This window comes from Passer montanus, unplaced genomic scaffold (genome assembly GCF_014805655.1).
Source record: "Passer montanus isolate IOZ18808 unplaced genomic scaffold, ASM1480565v1 scaffold27, whole genome shotgun sequence".
NCBI classification, from domain to species: Eukaryota; Metazoa; Chordata; class Aves; order Passeriformes; family Passeridae; genus Passer; species Passer montanus.
In genome coordinates this window covers 8,163,736-8,183,134 of record NW_024367372.1, presented here as the reverse complement: position 1 = coordinate 8,183,134, position 19,399 = coordinate 8,163,736, and the positions used below count along the sequence as shown (strand labels likewise).

At 39.6% G+C, this 19,399-nt stretch overlaps 1 protein-coding gene across 2 annotated transcripts in view; it reads left to right on the top strand.

The window, feature by feature from the left end:
* CUNH14orf132 (chromosome unknown C14orf132 homolog) overlaps positions 1–18,978 on the top strand; it is a 33,511-nt gene extending 14,533 nt beyond the window's left edge. For both annotated transcript variants that reach the window (XM_039712755.1, XM_039712753.1), the window contains exon 2: positions 17,881–18,978. In XM_039712755.1, the coding sequence (XP_039568689.1) occupies positions 17,881–18,105 (225 nt within the window). In that variant the 3' untranslated portion in view covers positions 18,106–18,978. The remainder of the gene's footprint in view (positions 1–17,880) is intronic.
* The last annotated feature ends 421 nt before the right edge of the window (positions 18,979–19,399 follow it).

Genomic DNA, 19,399 nt, shown 5'->3' with positions numbered 1-19,399 from the left:
GCTGCCTTTTCCCATATATGTCCTCAACCTTGTATTTAATTTCATGCAAATGGTAAAGCTGCTTTATGGTTTCTTTCCACAATATCTGCTGAAAAAACTGTCCTTTTTTAAAGTTGGTAAAATACTGGGCCATGGCTGGACTGCTGATGTGTGTAACCTTCCAGCTGGACTTCTGTCTCATTGCCGTCTTTGCCATTCCTTTATTCTTGGGTTTTTATCTAGACCTTTTTCTTTATTTTCACAGGTCCTATGAGATCCTTATATTTAACTAGAATTGTTACTACCTAGATAGAGTAAAAAATTTAATTTCAAATCACAGGTATTTGAATATTCAGCCCACTGAACACCATTTTGAAGGATTTTTGTCTTTTTCTCCACATCTGTGGAGAAAACAAGCATAATTATATTCCCATGCATGAATCCATATATGTCTGAAGGTGTCAGTCTGACAGTGATCCTCTCAGGAAATGCTCCATATCACTGGCTGTTTATCATCCAGCTACTGTATTCCAGGTAGCAGTGCCCTTTTCTTCCAAGCAATATACTGGGTTACAGAGGAGCCTAACAGCAGCCTGTGTGTATCTCATTTTGGCCAGCCTTCTTCAATGTCTTTCATATCAGGGGTTTAGCCAAACAAATAAAAGAACAATCAATTAAAATGGCAATCAGTAAAGAGACTGTCATTAGTTTATTAATTCATTTAAATAATGGAGATAACTAGAGAACAATTCTAAAAGCTGCTTACAGTGGTGGTAAATCCTGTTAGCCTTTCAGTTTTAATGCTCTCACCTGAGCAGCAATGCAATGAAGCTGACAGAAAGGAATCATTGCTTTGTGGATATCCTTATTTGTGCAAATTTCCTTTCTCTGAAGCAGTCTGAGTTCCCCTGCTTCTTCATTTGCTGGTGTCGGGCTGTCCTCCTGAGCACCCTGTGAGTGGGAAAGGGCAGCTTGTTCACATCTGTTTGCAGCTGTCTGCCACCATGCCCCTCCTCTTCCCTCAGTGCAGCATTTTTAGTAATTGAGGTAAAAACATTCTTGTGCCATCACATGTGCATCTGCTTTCAGATCTGGATTTCCAAAGCATGTGTTCAGATCCGGTTTTCATGCATCACTGCATTACAAGGACTCCATTTGCATAGTCCATTTCAGGTTAATCTGGTTAGATTTTTCACCCTGTCACTGAAATGATGTCTTTATAAGCATACGTCAAGGTGGACTAAAAATGTATTTTCCCCTTTCCAGGCCTTCCATGATCAAATGATAATTGGTTGTAGCTTTTCTGTGCCCCCTCACTCCATCTTTTTAACCAAGTCCTTTGAGCAACAAGTTCGAGTTACCCAGAAGGAGTTTGTAGCTGGCTGTGTAAAAGATGAGGTTGTCTTGTATTATTTCAAGAAATGCATGAGTCCTGAAGACAAGAATTTCATTCTATGCTGCCTCCATGTCTTTGGAGAGGGTAGAAGCAGCTCGTGTGTGGGGTATGAATGAGGATGTCTAGAAAGAGGGGGATATCACCTTGAACTGAAGGCAGCATCTCTGTGTTTTATGTCAGTAGGCTTGGAGTGGTTTAGCAGTTAGCAGTTGTCTGTTTTAGAATAATTTCTTTTCACTTTCAGTATATTTATGGGAAAATGAGGCAGATTCATCATGATTCAACCATTCATCATTTTGTGTCATGATATAATCATCTGAAATCATGATGTAAAACAGCAGTTCATTTTTTATTAAAAAATACATTTAGTCTCCCTGGTAGCTCCTTTTCCTTCATATCTTTTTCACTTGAAAGAACAAGATAGCCAGCAGATGTAAAGGCTATCACCTGGAAAAAGCTTTCTTACATGTGTCTTTTAATGCTTGATTTCTGAACTGTGAAGAATAGTGCATCAGTGTTGCTTAAATCAAGCATTTACATTTCTACTGTAATGCAAAGCAAAATCATTAAGGTTCCAGACTTTGTTCTTTGACATGAGAATTAACCTTTCCTTATGTTATCCAGCACTTTGTTTAAAAATATTTGATGTGTCACTGGGAGATGTTGTTAATAGCAACTGAAGTATTTATCTTAGTGACATCATGTCTCTTAATCAACAAAAGATCACAGTAACCTTTTGAGAAATCAGACTGCATCAATATCCTTCTAATTCACTCTGCTGATGTCAAACTTTTCATGTGCAAAATATCTAATGTCAAACTTACCACGTCAAACTTTTCATGTTTGCGTTTCTGCAAAGGAAAGAAACATGTCATCATCTAAATTTCCGGTTTAAACGAAGGCCTAAGATGAAAATAATATGGATCATATACATATTTTAAGGCTGTCAACTCATATTGGTTCATCTTGATCTGTCTGTGGATGGCCAAGTACAGTTGGCAGATGCCAATGCTGCATGTTTTGCTTTTCTGCTGTCATAACAGGAGATCAGCAGGGGTCAGCTGTGCACTTTTCAGCCCCAGAATGCCAAGCAGCCTTTGACCAAAGCCACTGTGTTTTCTGAAAAGAAGAATGAGCATGCCCCTGTATTTTAGCCTCTTGGTAAAAAGTGTTCTAACTCAGCCTTTGGCTTTACTTTTATTTTTCCAGCCGGAGAATTGCATGCTGTATTTTGAGTTTGTTCAGTGTTGTGAAGCCATTGGTTCATTAGGATTAGTGAAACAAGCTGTAGATGAGAATGATTAAAAATTCACATCAGACTATCACTAGTCCATTAAGGATTAGGGCAGTTTTGAAACTGGAAGTGAGATGAACCCTGGTAATGTTTTAAAGACTCATTAGCTGATCCTGTGGTGGACACTGCAAATGTGCAAAAAGCCCTGAAGAGCTTATAATCAAAGCAGACAAGATAAGGCAAGAAGGAACTTTAGATATGAATAAAAGGGGAAAATTAAAGTCCATAAAGAAAATTAGTTCCACTTTTCCTTTTTCTTTCTCCTTCATTGTGCAAATAATCAGATTTGTAACACAGATTTTGTTGTGACACAAATCCTGACTGGCTGTTTTTGCTGATGTTTCTCTGCTGTGAACAGATTCTGGCTCATAGCCCATCTTGTTTGGAGCCTTCATAGGCCACAATCAATTGGCAGCCAGGGCTTGGTTCCAAGTAATAGATAAGGGTTTTCTCAACACAATATGGGCTATACTTTTTACTGAAAGGGAATGGTTTATCAGAGTGACCCAATATATTTCCTCAGTAATGAGTTGTGTGCTCTAAAGCTTTCTAGAAATTTTATTTCTTCTTTTTCTCCATAGGATCACCAAGAATTGGATGAATTGTTAATTTTCCTTCTTGTTTTCTTTTCTTATGGTACAACTGTAAGAAGCTTGAAATAGAAAGGATGGGTATTGGTGAGATTTACAGGGAGTATAACTACATGGACAATGGGTACTTGTGGTGTTCTCAAAAGCTGTTTTTCTACATTCCTCAAAGAGCAAGCATCTTCCCTTTGGAGAAGCAGATGGTGCCTGCACTACAGGATTACAGAAGGAAATGGGTTATGATGGAAGTTAAGAGGTGGAAACTTACTCTTCTGCAAAATCCAGGCTCTGCTTTCACTTTGGAGATGGTGTCACTGGTTCTGTTAAATCAGTGCTGGAGTAATTTAGTACCTTGTGGGGGGAAAAGTGCTGCTGTGGGCAGAGCTGGGATACACAGGTGGAATCTGATCTCTACCTGGTATTTGAAGAGCGTGTTTAAACTCAATGGTGACCCTAATGTGTATGTAGGAATTGGTGTGTAGTCACATTAGGGCTCTGTCCACCCCCAGAACTGAAGGAGTGGGACAGAAATGTTTGTTTCTGTTTCCTCTTACTTCACTGTTTTAAGCTACAAGAAAAAGAAGATGATTTTAATAAAAATGAATTAAATCAGCTTCATGACAGCAGTGCTGCATAGCACCAGACTCAAACTCCACACTCAAACTCCACTTCAATGGGCTCTCATCTGAGCTGGTAACCCAAGCATGAGAGACACAGCCTCAGACTGGGAATGAGTGCTTCCATTTCCCATCACATTCTTTGTAGATCTTGCAACAAAAAGCTGAAGTTGACCAAGGCCTACTCTAAATCTTATGGGGGTCATATCTGAAGTAATCGGAAAAACAGATTTCTTGGGAGGGGTTTGCTCTGGGACAATGGGAAATACCCAAGGCATATATGACTTTGCAACAGCTTGCCTTCCCCTGTACATATTTGTGATGCACCTCTTCCTTCTGACCCCCTGCCTTTGTTTTTTCATGTCACTACTGTGTTATCCTTTCGCCAGTATGTGATGATCCAGGAGCCCAGACCAGAGGGTGAGCAGGAGCAGCACACTGCTGCCTCCCAAGCACAGTCAGGAGGGCCACTGCTCTTACAGGCAGAGGTTCTAAGAGACAACCCTTCCTGAAAAAGCATGGCACAGTCTGGTTCTCTTACCTCTGTTGTAGTGGCTGAATATCCCTGTTGGATGAAGCAGGGTGTTGGATTCTGTGGATATTCTTTCGCTGTGTCTTGTCGGTTTTGCCTGCAAGCGTGCAAACCCTGCAGCCCTCTGAAATCAGTGACATGATTGTGTATGACAGTCATTAGTGGGTGAAACAGAAATCTGTCTGGGAGCATCTGTTTTGAGGGAGCCAAATATAATTAAAGTTTAACCATGCTGCATTTGCTCTTTTATTTACTGGGACCCAGTCCTTCTTAGGGATCACAGGGACATTTCTTGAGGTCCTTCTGAGGGCTTTGACTTTGCTGCATTTTTTCATTGTGTGTGTGTTTCATATAAGTGTGTTTTGCGTTGCAGGCTGGATCAAACAGGTTTGTTCAGAGATTCCCTTCAGGATAATGAAACTCTACCTTCTTGAATATGTTCAAGTTCTTTCCAAGGCGAATACTTTCTGGTTTCAGGTTGTTCTGAATCTGGACATCTTGCACTGACGTATTGCATTTTATCAGTTATATTTCCATGATGCTCTTTGAGCAATGGATGGATTAAATGTGGTTTTATTCTGTAATTAATTCTATACACTTGACAATAAATATGTAATATCTTAACTTGGTAAGTGGTACTTGGTAGGATATAATGCAGGGATCAATGATGTAGCCTTCCTAGTCAGGAAATGTCTCACAGCAGGGTTTCCAGTTTATTTTCAAGGGACAATTGATCAGGTATTGAATTAAGCTAGGAGGAAAACACTCAAAGCAGCGTCCATGTTGCAAACATCTTACTCAGGCCTTGGAAAAGCTTTGTAAAAGCATGTCTTGAATTCAGCCCTAGCAGCTAATACGTAGAAAACTTTGGCTTTTTCAAATGTTTTGAACTTTCTAACTTGATTTCATTTGATCTTGAGTGAATGTGGTCATCTGTTTATTATGGTCACCTCTATGTTAAAAATAAATGCACCTAATATGTCTTTATCCATCTGACCATGCTTTCCAAGTACAGTCACTCATATTACACTCATGACTTGCAGGGCACTTCCAAAATGCAGAACTGTTTTAAAAAATTATAATTACTTTTGAAAAATACTTTCATTTTTCTCTTCTATTCCTTTTACTACTAGTTTATTGATTTAGTTACATTTAAAATGGGTCTGTGTAGCTAATTTTAGATGTATGTTTCAATTTTACCACAACTCTGAAAATTCGAATGAGTAGGAAATAAGTAATGAAATACCTTTAAATAGGAGTAGGTAATAAGTTCCTATTCCAGCACCTGATGAGATACATTTTTGAGGTTTTGTACAGATTTTCAAATAAGCACTGTGTTCAGTGCCTTAAGGATTAAGTACTTACCTTACCTTCTTCATATATTGCCAATGAAGAGCAATAGCTGTCTTCTCAAGGGATCTCTTCATTTCCAATTTAAATCCCTAAATTTACGTCCTTTTGACTGGATAGTGATTTTGAGAATATTTTTGAAGAGGCATCTCTGAGGAGGCAAACCAGGTGGAATTCAGCCTGCTCTGTGGGTTTTTTTGCTGATGGCTTTAATTATTTCCCGTGGCATCCATTGTAATAATTCTTCTTTGTGAATTTTCTTCCTGAGCTCTCAGTGCCTCATTGTGTTATGGATTTATTCATGCAAGACATAGAATGGTGGTGTGGGATGCACAAGTCTCTTGGAGATATTTTTGAAATTAAGATCTTCGATCCAGCATTTCAAAATAGGAATGATTAAAAATGAGAGGAATGCTTCCATTTTTGCAAGTACTACATATTTGCACTGTTTTACTGAATGGCTCCCATGCTGCTTTTTAATATTTCTGTGCTGGATTTTTGATGAGTGATGCTCAGCTTGAAAAAGGCTTGAGCTGCAATTCAGGTTTCCTGTGGCTGGGGAAGGTCCCTCTGTGGCAGATGAGTACCTGTCAGGCCACTGGGTGAGGGAGAGCCCTCTTTCTTCCCAGAATGCAGAAACCTTCAGAGTGTTACAGGGCTATGTCCAATGAAATTTCCTTTGCCTGTTACTTTTCTTTAAAAGATCCCCCTTATCAGGTGCTGCATTAAGCTCTAAGGCTGCCCTGAATGATGCAGGGATACCAAACTCTGTTGTTAACTGAGCTGCATCTGTCTCACAGCCAGTGGCTCCTTGGTGAAAATCTATGTGGATGCTCCAATTTTTGTCTCCTCCATCATTTAATCTTTTTATGCTATACTTATTGCTGCCTTGATAAAATGAGATGGTGATATTTTAATTAAGTTGAGTTCAGAGGGATCATAAATAAAACCTCAGCATGGGTAAGAGTATTATAGTCTAGATCAGTGAGTTCATTATCTGAATATATAAGATTGGACTGAAGAGCCCAGCCAAGGGCTGGGAACTGCACTGCCATGCATGTGCACATCTCCTGGGGCTGAGAGTGTGGTGATTCTGCCAGGCTTTATTTTTTTTTTCCCAACTGTGTTTGTAGGTCTTGTACTAAGGGTTTAAAAAAGCAAGAGTTTTGGATTTTGGTGCAGTTCACTTGGTTGATACTTCACCTTACTTTTTGTGTTCCCATAGCTGATAATTATTCTCAATCTTAGACTGCTTTTGGCCAGATGGGCTATTTTAAAATTGCATCTGCAGGTGCAAGATGCCATCACAAAATTGCTTGTGTAAATGTCTAAAGTTATGTGGGTGTATGTATCTTGCTTTAGTGTGAACCTGTCTCTTAAAGCACCACGGCATCCTGTAGCTGCTTTGCTGCTTTGACCATCTGAAGTTCAGAAGGCTCTGACCTTCAGCATGCAGAGGAGTCTGTGCATTTACTCTGGCTCTCAGGCTGTGGAGGAAGCCCACCTTGCAGCCAGCCCATTTCCTGATTACTTTTCAGAACCTTTTACCTGAAAGATTTTCAACTGGTGCACTCTTCTGGTGGGGGGATTTCTTCAGTACTTACACTGCAGCATACTCAGGAAGAGCTGTCAAGTTCAGGGACAGTAACATCTCTCTCCTGTTTATGTATTTTCAAAGCATTTCTCCAAACATCCTGAGATCCTAAGACACCAGGGGAGTGTGAACTTGCATCTTCCATCAGGCATGTGAGAATACCAAATCACTTCTCTCTCAACTGTTCCAGTTCTCCAAACCAGCAGTGATTCCATAATTCATATTCCACTGAGTGAAATGAGAAGAAAATGCAAATACAATACATTTTGACTTTATTTTCTTTGTTGCCTGCTCAGCCTTCCATAACAAAATAACAAGCTTTTACAGAAATCACTTTTGGGTAGGAAAACATTACTTCCTGAGGAAAACTGTCACATATCTAAGGCTTTAATTATCCTGAGCATCCCCAAGAGTTCAAAACACAAGTATTGAATTACAAATAGAAGTATAATAAATTAAACATTGATTTGTGCCCATCCTATGTATGTCAGGGACTAAGGAGTGCTATTTTGCCTATATATATATAGACAGGCTTATCTAGAGAGAATCAATGCATAATTTATTATATTTTTCTGTAATGTGCTCTGAACTGTTTGAACAATCTCAAACATAAGAGCACAAACACAGATGGCTTGGCTGTTCTGTGTTTGTTTGGCGTGATAAAGCTGTCATCAGCTGCTGTCTAGTTCAGCCACACTTAATCATCCCTTGATGGTCCTAGTGCACAAGCAAAACCTGGGTTGTGAGTATCTGGGTTTGTGAGAACATATGGAATATTTGGCTCTGATGCTGGCTGTTCTCACACTTTAATAAGGGTTTCTGCCCCCACAAAGAGACAGTGAAATGTCCCATATGCATGCTTCTCTTTTGCTTCAAAGCAAAGTGAGCCAGGCTTATTTTAAGTCGGTGTGAGTTCTGTTCATGTCATGCCTGCTGATCTTGCACTGAAGGGGAAGACAAATACATGTTGCTTCTCTCCCTCAGGCTCTGCTGTGGGAACAGTAAATCCTGGAAGATGATTGTAATACTTGCTTGGTGGCAGTAAGTTCCTAAGCACTCGAGACTGACATGTGATTGAGCTTTTATTTCTTCATGATATTCATCAAATAGTTAATATTGGATGGAACTTCTCTTAGCCCAGTGAATACTACTCTTCAAATACTAGAAATTAGGAAGTCATCAACATTATTTCACCTTCCAATTTTTATTATCTTGTGTAATGTGTGATTGGCTCACTCATGAGACAAAAATACAAGGGAATAGTATTAATTTTTAAGCAAATTGTTCCTCTTTAGTTATAAAATGCTACTTACAGAATGAGTTAAGAGGAATGTGTAGTCTGTAGGTTGCTCAAACCATATGCTGAGGCTGATATGCCTGATGGGATCATGATGGATGCCAGCCTGACACATGTTGGTGTTGCATCAAATGAAGTGTATGCAGCAGGGGCATTTGGCAGTCCTCCTTTCTTCCTGGAAGCAGCTCTCTATTTTGCTTGTTCTTTATGCTGGCTGCTACCCTTAGCATCTCCGGACATGAAGAGGACTAGCATTGTGTCAGATTTTTCTCCATTTTTTATCCATCTCAACTGGAATACCTTGTTTTTGTTGCCTCTCAGGCTTGTTGTGTGTCCTGAACTAGGTGCCAAGTACGCAAGCAAAAATGTTTACAAAAATAGCCTTACATAAGGCATAAGAAATATACCTCAAGTGTTCCCTCAGCATACCTCAGCCCTCCCCACTCTTTTGTTTGTGAAGATGTAATGCAACATAAGAATGAAAGGGAAAGAAAAAGATAAATAGGAAAAAATGTTGAATAGAAATGCTGTATTGCCAAAATAATACTGCACACATAATTTCCAGTTTTCTCTCCCTGCTGTTTTTTCAGAGACTCTGATAGAATATATAGGCTTAAGGGAAATAATATTTATGGAATAAGTTGAATCTCTTAAAATGTATTAATTTCCATTCTGAGGCTTTTTATTGGATGCCTGCAAATATTTCCCATGAGAGAATTAATCTCTGGAAGTCGTCATAAAATAATATTCTTCCCAGTGTGTTTGCATTATTACAGTGACCTAACTCTTATCATATTTGAAGATAGGTTCAAGGTGTCTATCCCAAAGATGCTGAAAATGAGGCATTTATATCACATCATTAGGTACAGCAGAGCTGCAGTGGTAGTAATTACTTCTCTCAATAGATAAATGTATCCCAACTTGTCTTTGCAGTACAGCCATCACCATGTGACATAAGATACATGAGATTTATAGTTTGGAAGGTTTGAAAGCTTTTGAGTCTACATGGAATAGTAAGTAATTTCTCTGATGAAACAGAGCTAAGCCTGTTAGTATGGCTTAGTTAAATCTCAGCCAATTAATTTTTCATGGGCTGTGTAGCAGGGATTGGAGGAACATGCAAGATTTTTTTATTGCTCCTGGGGTTTGGTTTGAGCAGTGGTCAGCATATGCAACATACAGGAATTACTGTGCAGTTATTTTTCTCCTCTAGAGGAATGAGATGATGTCCAAAATGCTACATCCTCCTAGTTCCAGCTCCTAACACCTGCCCCTTAAAATTATTTTTAGTGTTTATGAAAAGCATCCTGATTATGAAATACTGAAGGATACAGCAAATTAAAAAATTGTTACCTTTGCCCATGCCTGAAGTCTAATAGTTTCAACAATTTTTCATCTCAAAGTAGTTCTACTTTTGAAATTGTTGAAATTGTCATTGCTTCCCTTTTTGTGAATGGCTGCCAATTCCCATCTCTCCACACATCCCCCCACACCCCCCTGGAGGATAGCCTGAGCATCTTATTAGGCTAAGGGTGAGGGAGCAGAAGGAAGATCAAAATAATATGAAGGTCAGTCTCTTTCTTTACTTCAGAATCTTGGCCACATCACCAAATTGATAATGAGGCATCACCATTTTCTCAGAGATGAATAGGGCTGCAAAGATTACAGTCGAGGAGGGATCTAAGCAGCCCTTTTTCACTTTGAGAAAAGGGATTAGGATTTGTTCAGTTATTTTCCAATACATTTTTTCTTGAGTTCTGCTCTTTGGCTTTCCACTTACACCCCATAATGTGGTTTTCTGTTTATGGTGGGAATGCCTTTTTCTCAGCAGATACAAAGTGCCATTACAATCAGCTTGTGTTACTCTTATTTTCCTCTTTACCCTCTGGCACATGGAAAGCCACTTCCTGTCAATGATACAGCCTTCTGTCTTTAGAGAAAAGCTGTCCCTTGGCACATCAAAACATTATGCAAAGGTACTGTTCCTTTTCTCCCCCCAAGATTTTTTTTCTTGGTTGCTTGCTTGCTTGCTTGTTTACTTAATTCAGGGTGGTTTTTGTAATAGAGAAACTTGACACCAGAAAGAAATTGCCAGCCTGGATCAAAACAGGAGACAATTAAGTCCAGTTAAATCCTGTAGCTTGGGTTTGAAGTCACCAATGCCAAAAATTTTAGAAGCGGTGAGATAATCAGTACCTCTTTCTTTTCACGTATTAGTAGAATTTAAACTCAGAGGCTTGTTGTTTGAAGCTCTTCCAAAATGATGTTCTGTATTAAACTGTTCCAGCTCTGCAAACTGCTCTTATCTCTAAAAGAATTCCTGTTCTCCCTGAGTTTCCCAGTATGACTACACATGGTGTGAAGTGTCCTCTGTTTTTCCATTTTGGGAAATTGTAAACAGATTTTAATAGCTCCTACTGATGATAGCACTGATGGTCAGTTTTATACCTTCCCACTGATGTTTTCCATTTTGATAAATACTTGCCTTTCTGGATCCCTCTGTTTATATTTTTCTTTTATGTTCATGTTCTCCTGGAAGGATGAAAGTTGTAACTGTACATGGGGGCCAGACATCTCCCCCCACTGTGGTGTCCACAACAGGACATTGACATCAGTTGGATTAGATATGGAAGGTCAGCTAGTGCTGCTTTTTTTAGTTGTTCCACAGACATTCAGATAGTTTAAAGCAGTCTTCTTGGCTGCCCTGCACTCCTTCATTACATTCACCATTCCTTCCAATTTAATGTATACAGATTCACAATAGAAATTATGTGTGACTTAGAGTTGTGGTTTCTTCATAGAAATTTGAATTTCTGTTCAATTCTGACAAAACTTGCTCTTTTCCTTGATGCATCATTGCTGGCATTGGCTGGAAAGAGAGGAGGAACTTTTGGGACCCGGAGTGGTATGAGAAACTTCTCTGTATCCTTTTGAGACTTGTAAGCTACTGTCAGCCTTATTATTAAAAAGGCTTTTGGGTTTTTTCAGTCTTATGCACTTGGAAGATGAAATCCAACAGCAGTTGGTCAAGAATAGTAGTTTAAAAGCAGTAGGGTTCTTTGACATAAAAAAGCTATTTCAACAAAGCACAAGGCAGATATCAATTACAGGAGTGGACTCACAGCATGTTTATCATTAGGATATCTTGGATGCTACCTATGCAGAAATACGAGAGTGAAAATTTCACTTATCTTCACACCAGTTGTCTCCACTGCTTTTTGCAGCTGATTCAGCAGGGGAACTTTCCAGAGAGGTGCTGCAGCCTGCACAGGACCTGTGCTCATAAAAGCAGTAGCTTAGGGCTAGCTGATCTAGCTGAGCTCAGTTCCTCGTGGGAATACCTCAGTTAAGGGAAACCAGTTTCTACAGCCAAAAGCAAACTCAGAGTTAAGTGTCTGCTGCAGCATCTTGGAACACCTTGGGTGTTCCTTCCTAAACATCTAGACATGTGTTGTCAAGGCAGCTCTTAGTGCGTGTGATTCAACAGCAAGGCTCAAACCTCTGGCAACTGAGATACTGCTGTGCTTGTATGGAGCAATTTTGAACAGTGCTATCATCTAAAAGGACAAAGACTTTGTAACTAGCCTAGCGTGGATCAGAAAGCAGTGGAGGAAGTAATGCACAGGCCCTAGGAACAGAATGGATTGGAAGAAAAGCAGATGAAAATGGAAAGTTTTTAACAAGATTACAATAACAGGTGAAATCCTGATGCCTCATGTCAGAGTGAAAACTTTCCATTGCCACTGGTAGGGTGAACATTTTGACAACTATATTTTGAAAATAAGCAGCTGTTTCTTCTAAGCGTGTCAACCTAAGACTGTGATTTCAGCGTGGAGCAGGAATCTGAATAAATTAAAATGAGAATTTGAAGCTAACTGCATAAAACATTTTCATGGATCTTCCTCTTCAGAATTAGACATATTTAATTAAATTAAAGAGGATTGCCTTAGGTGGTGGTTAATTTTTTGTGTGGGTTTAATGTGTTCAAAATAATCCATTTGCAGTGAACATAGAACAAGTCCTGATTGTCACTGTGCACCCAGTCTGCATTCTAAACAGTAGGGTGATATTCTGGCAAACAGTGAACAGAAGAAGATGATTCTCCAGATATTACCTGTAAATCATTAATAGCCAATAGGACATCTTCATTTACAGTGTGTGCTTTAGATAAGAAGACTATATGTGCATTTTTCTGTGAGATACAAGAGAATTACTGTGGGCAGAATACTGGTCATGTGCGTATCTCCTTAGTAAAAAAACATTCATTTAAAAAGAGCTTAAGAATTAAGATGTTGTTCTGGTGAATTTGTGAACCCATACATTGCTACTGCCTTTGGCAACTGTGTTAGATTAATTTATGACTGCAGGTGGAATGTTTTCAGACACAAATATGCACTGCTGTGATCACATGCTACCAGGGCTGAAGGAAATAATAATTTCACTTCATGCATTCAAATCATACTGTCTTGTAAAAATATGATATCTAAAATTTAACAAAAAAGAAACACTGGAAAGTTAGATACTCTGAAGTAGCAACATTGATTTTACAAAACACCTGAGCTGTGGTGATATTTCACCTCTTAGCATCCTATTCCTGGAGTGATGCTTGGGGAGACCAGAGCAAGGATACAGCAGAGCTGTTAAAGCTGCTGCTCAGGTTTCTTAGTTTCTCATTAGAAGATGAGCTATGCTTTCAAATATCTATGCCAAACCTGGTAGCAGCAGCCAAGTGTCACAATTCTCTAGCTGACTAAGAAAAAATGTCAGACACCTGATTCTCAAAGAAATGGAGCAATTTTATTGCTAAGGGGTGGATTTTATATGATGCCACTTAAGAATGCTATCATACTTACAGTATCAGTGACTGGTACCTGACATGCTGGTTTTCATTCCTGTGAATCCCTTTGGTTATAAAATAGGATTTTTCTGCTAACTAGAAAGTGCATCACAGAACTGTTCAAGGGCCTGCTCTCCTCGTGACCCCAAAGCATGCCAGTGGGAGGTATTCGGCACAGTGGGTGTTCTCATTACCACTTGACATTTTGCTGTTTGGTTTTCTTCCTGTTGCTATTTAATGATTTCAATTCTTTCTTTGCCAGTCCCAGAAGCCATTTAGCAAGCGATGTACTATTGGTGCTACTTAACAATGTTAACAGAGTCTCTAGGAAAGGAGTTTCATTTCCAAACAGTGTTTCATTTCCAAACAGCCTTACCCCTCACCATCTGCTCCTGTCCTGTCCCTCCCTGTCTGTTTCCCAGTTAACCCTTTTCCCTGGCCTCCTCATCCAGTGCTCTTGGGGAGGGTGGCAGCCTTGCCTGAACTATAAATACCCTCTTAGGCTAAACAGACTGCAGGTCACTGTAATGGCTGTGACATGGGTGAAGGTTTTGGATGATGTAAACTGGCATATTTGCTTTGCAGAGGCACAGGCAGAAAAATAGAGCAGTCACAGAGAGCATTGCAGGTTTCTGTCCTTAGTCTACTGTTAATCACAAGCACTTCACAACTCCCATTAGTGTCAGGTCTGGAGGTCTCAAATAAGTAAAATCTCCAATAAGACTGCAGAGGGAAGATACTGTATCTTATGGGAGAATGAAGACATCAAGACTGGGGATGAGATTCATTTCACTGAATTTAATCTACCAAAAAGACAGATTGCCATTGATACTAATTATCCCTCTCTCCCGTGGAGAGATGGCATATCTCCCAAGGATGATTTACATGACTCTAATCACTGAGCAACCCTGACTGTTAAGTGGCACCAAGAGGCCAGATTGAGACGGATGCTCAGCTTCAGATGAGCTCAGATAGACTCTGGACAAGTTCGTGGTAGCAAAATTCTTTGCAAGTTATTGAATCCGTAGCAATAGTGTCTGGCTTATGAACTTCCTAAGCTGAAAACAGTCAAAGGCTGTGAGTTATTAAGGGGTAGTATCAGACATGTTTCTCCTGTTGTGCAGTTACTCTCCTAAGCATCTATTTATGGCCACTGTTGGAGCTAACACCCCAGGGAGATGGACTTTCTCTCGGACACCATATGGCCATTCTTCATGTGAGGCTGCTGGAGCAGTGAGAAGGGGGAATGCACATTTAGCAAGAGATGATTTTTGCAAATGGGAAATTGGCAGGAAGGTTTATTTCCAGATCTGTGGTGAAGTGCTACTGACCTACAAACAAAAAAACTGGAAGTCAGTCTTACAGAAAGAGCCTGTGCCAGGTGCTGAATGTCAGTGCTTTGCACCAGGTCACCTTAAGCCTTTCAGAGATTCAGATGAGCTGTTTCACCATGTGCTCCCTTCAGATGGTGCAGACAGCTTGTTTGAGCCTTAGACAGTACAAGGAGATTCAGATTTGACATAATTTACAGCGTGCTGGGTAGCTGTGCTGCTACACGGATGCTCCCTGCCTTTGTGACAGCAGCAGGGGAACTAACAGGGTGGAAGCTTGTCATTTCAAATAACTCATTGAGAGCACAGAATGTGTGGCCCAAAACCCAGGTATCAATCAGATAGCACCAGAACAGTGCTTATGTCCTCCCACCGTACTGGGCACACACACATGTGCATATACCTCTATACTTGGGATTATTCAGGTGAAAGACTCTGCAGAACTGACTCTCCTAAATGCTGATAGCCTTAAAATTATTTGCTAAGGAGGCAAGCACCTCTGCTTGAGCATTTTGCTGCCAGTATGGTAAATGTATTCTTGTCACTTGGAGCAGAGATCTTTAATTGGAGTCTCTGTAGCTGTTTCATGGCATCATCACTGTATAAATATACTTCTGTTTGAAGTCAGAGCTGCCTTTTAAGGCAATCTTTACATAAAAAGAAATTTTGATAAAACTGAGAAATGCTTTCCTTATCAAATCCCAAGACATAAAAAAAGGCTGGTGGAATTGGATTCAAAAGATCAAGCTGGACTTTTGAAATGGAAGCTTTTGCTCTCTTTTAAACCACACTGTGTTGAAATTACCAGCAAAAATCTTTGATACAGGGAGAACGTAACAGACTTTGCTTTTGCAATTTCCTGCTTGGTTTCTTGTAAGCTGCTTTTGTCTAATCATATCTGATATCAAAGATAATTTCATTTAATGTGGATTAGGTAGCATGACATATCCACTGTGGTCTTTCATCATTCTCTGTTTAATTTTGAATGTGACATGATATTTTCTAGTACAGATGAAATTTGTTCAGCAGTCAGCTTTGAAAAGGAGCCTGTCTTTTATGTCTCTCTAAAATGTTACGCATGGCAAGCAAAAAAAATTACTTCATTCTCAGACTTCTCAAAGTCTTTGGTGTTACCTATAGATTATAGCCAGTGTAGAGAGGAGAGCTGGTTTATCCTCACATGCTGTCCATTTCAGCACCTCCATGGCACAGCTGCACACAGCCAGAATGGGTGTAGTTTGGTTCCAAAGGGAGAGGTTACTGAGAGAATCAAAATGTGATGCAGGAGATGAAGGACAGGGTGCTAAAAGAGATTATTTTTCAGCCCAGTGAGTATTTGACAGGGCAGTTTAGGGCTTCTGTGGTATGCCTGAATGAAGGCAAGGCTTGTTCCTGTGTTATTCACAGGCTGTGGTGACTTCAGCAGTAGAGCTGAAGTTATAGAAGAGAGCCCTGTTGAGAAAGGTGAAAAATAATACCAAAAACCCAAAGGCATTTACTAATAGGGTATAAAACAGGAGATTGTGTCTAAATGTTGGAGGATGGCAGCATCAGTGTAGAAACCACTGTGAGGGAGGAAAGGTTGGCTGCTGTTGCAGTGAGGGTGTTTCTTAAGGATAAAATTCACAGAATTTTTCAGCTTTCACTGAAGCCCTGGACTCCTACCAGATCCGAAAGGGGAATGTAGGTGGGATGCACTGATGTCTAGGTTTGCTCTCATTGCTTAAGATCAAACCAATCATCGATGGAATTTTGGCAGAGAAATTTAGACATATGACTCTGGGGTTTTTTACCCCATAAATCTGTGGGTTTGGTCTACCTATGTACTAGAGTCCCCACAGAGTTTGGTTAGAGAGTACTGCAGAGACTTGGGCTTTACTATACCCCCACTGCTCATGGTTTTTTACAGGAGATTCAGAAACGTGTGTCCTGAGCATTTATAGATGTGTGAAAGAGATGTTCTGCAGCTTTTTCTGAAACATTGTCCCATACTTACATGAAACTAGGAGCCTGCACTGAGTGAGTCAGGGGAGACTGTTACAGCTCTGCATTCTGAAGCATACACAGGACAAGGATGGAATCAAAAAGCTTTTGTGTGAACCTTTTTGAGTTGTAAATGGTCTTTGTACTGCAGTAGGTATCATTCTCTTGTCTGAATGAGAATCCATTCATTTGCAGAAGGATATTTTATACCACTATATAGAGGTCAAATAGTTCTCAAACCCTGAAGAATAGCTTTTGTGATCTAGAGTGAAGTTGAGAAGACAATTGTAACATGTAAAAGGACATAGTTAAACAGTTTCTTCTTCCTTTGTCTTCTGCATAGTGTATCGAGTAACTGTTATCTTACCCAGAACATTTTCTGGTGCTGCTGGGAAATCCACTAAGAGCACCAAAGAAACTTTTGTCCTTCCCAGTAGGAGAAGTCTGGTGTGGGAAGCTTTTAGAAATCTGCCATCTACTGCATTGTGATGGAGCCTTACAAAATCCATTTTGAAGTTTTCCCTTGCATTGATTTATAAATCTTGGCTTGTTGCACTGATGTGTTTTGCAAGTGAAGTTAGTGCACAGATACACTCCATCTCTTTTACAGTAAGAACTTTTTACATGATCTCTACATAAACCAAGAGTTTTTTTCTGAGTGATACATAAGAGAACAAATTCTCTGCATCAGATCCTCGCTGTGCTTGTGCAATGTCTTGCAGTGACACCATACCTTTGCTGGTAGTCACAAAACAATCCTGTTCCTATCAGCTCAAATTCTGGTATGTGAGTGCTTTGTGTATACAGGTATCTCTGCTAAATGCATATGATTACTTAGGCTGACTTGAAGCCTGCATGCTAGCTCTTCTGTATATTGCACGTATTATATGCAGGTTTTCTTCAGTAATATTGATTCCAAGAGAAATGGGAGAAATATTATAGTCTGTGCTATAATAGCACCATGTACATGAAATCTCAGTAATTTTGCAAGGTAGCTAATAGTTATTCTTTAATAATGACTTACAGACAATGCAAAAGCAGATACTAGCTTTCAGTCTGATTCTGCCATGTTTTTCTTCACAGCTTCCTGTTATGGGAGGAGCCTTTATGGACTCACCCAACGAGGACTTTAGTACGGAGTACTCCCTGTTTAACTCATCAGCCAACGTCCATGCAGCTTCTTCCATGCAGAATCCACCAGAAGAGACATCCCGTTCTTCAAATGATGCCATATTGTTATGGATTGCAATAATAGCAACAATTGGAAATATTGTGGTTGTGGGAGTGGTGTATGCCTTCACCTTCTAGGATGACTGTCACTACAAACACTGGGAGAAAGGAAATCTTCAACAGTATTTGTCATGTGTATGTATGTATGTATGTGTGTATATATACATGTATATCTATATAAATACACATAACTAGAGACTTTGTTGATTAAGTGCTGCCACAGTCATGGAAATGAAATGCAAGTTAATCATCTTAAGTCTTGATGGCAGAAAGTTTGGATGCAAATTGCGTGGAGGTGAGAGCTTTATTTGAGAACTGAGCCAATACCAGTTTTGTATAGAAATGTAATAAAAGAGAGATCAACTTGGTAGTAAATACAGAGAGATATTTATACAGAAAGTGCTTATTTTTCACTGTAGATTTTTCTAGCAGCTCTTCTGCAGTTTGTCAGCTTTTTATTTATTTTTTTTTTGGTGCATTTTTTACTGTGGTATAACATTATATAGAATTGTTCCAGGTCATGTTTTCTAGACATCTTAATTTCCTTGGTGGACCAAGTGGTTGGCATTGGCTCGGTTCTGATGAAGTCCAAGTTCATCGTGTGTGGGTCTTCAGCATGGCTGTAGACTCCTGGGCTGTATTCAAAATCATCAGTCTCACAGCCATGACAGGCAGATGCAGGCTGTCTATTACTTGCCTTCCAGTTTCAGCAACTGGACCTGGTAATCAATAAATTTATGCTGAGCCTGCCTACTGCTCAGGAGGAGGCACAGCTATTGCTGCTCTGCAGACCCTCTGAATTTCAGAGGAGAAAATGATAAACAGAGTAGCAGCACAAGTTCCCATTTCTGTCTAGAGGTACTGGATTGCAGTGGTTTATATATGCATTCCTTCCAGGAAACAAAATCCTAATACCACACTTCTCATCTCATCAGACTGCAATCCAGATTTCTTACAAGGTACTGGATTGCAGTGTTTATATATGCATTCCTTCCAGGAAACAAAATCCTAATACCACACTTCTCATCTCATTGATCCAGATTTCTTACGGCAACTGTGTGCTTTCATAAGGTTATTAATGTACTGAATGATGGAAAAATTGTATAGCCTAAGTAATAGTGAATATGTCTATGAGAAAGATTAATTTGAAATAAAGGTTGGTCACTTCTGTGCTTATGCAGGGGTGAATTCAAGAGTCAGGTATGTCCTGGGGTAGAAACAACACAAGAAAAGTAATAAGTGTCAGATGTGCAAGTGCTTGTATCTCAGTATTAATATATCTCTGGGTTCTAGTGAAGGTCTTGGAAGAGATTTTTTTTTATAGCTGGCTTTAGGAAATTACTCTGATTATCCTTCGGATTTGTTCCACTGC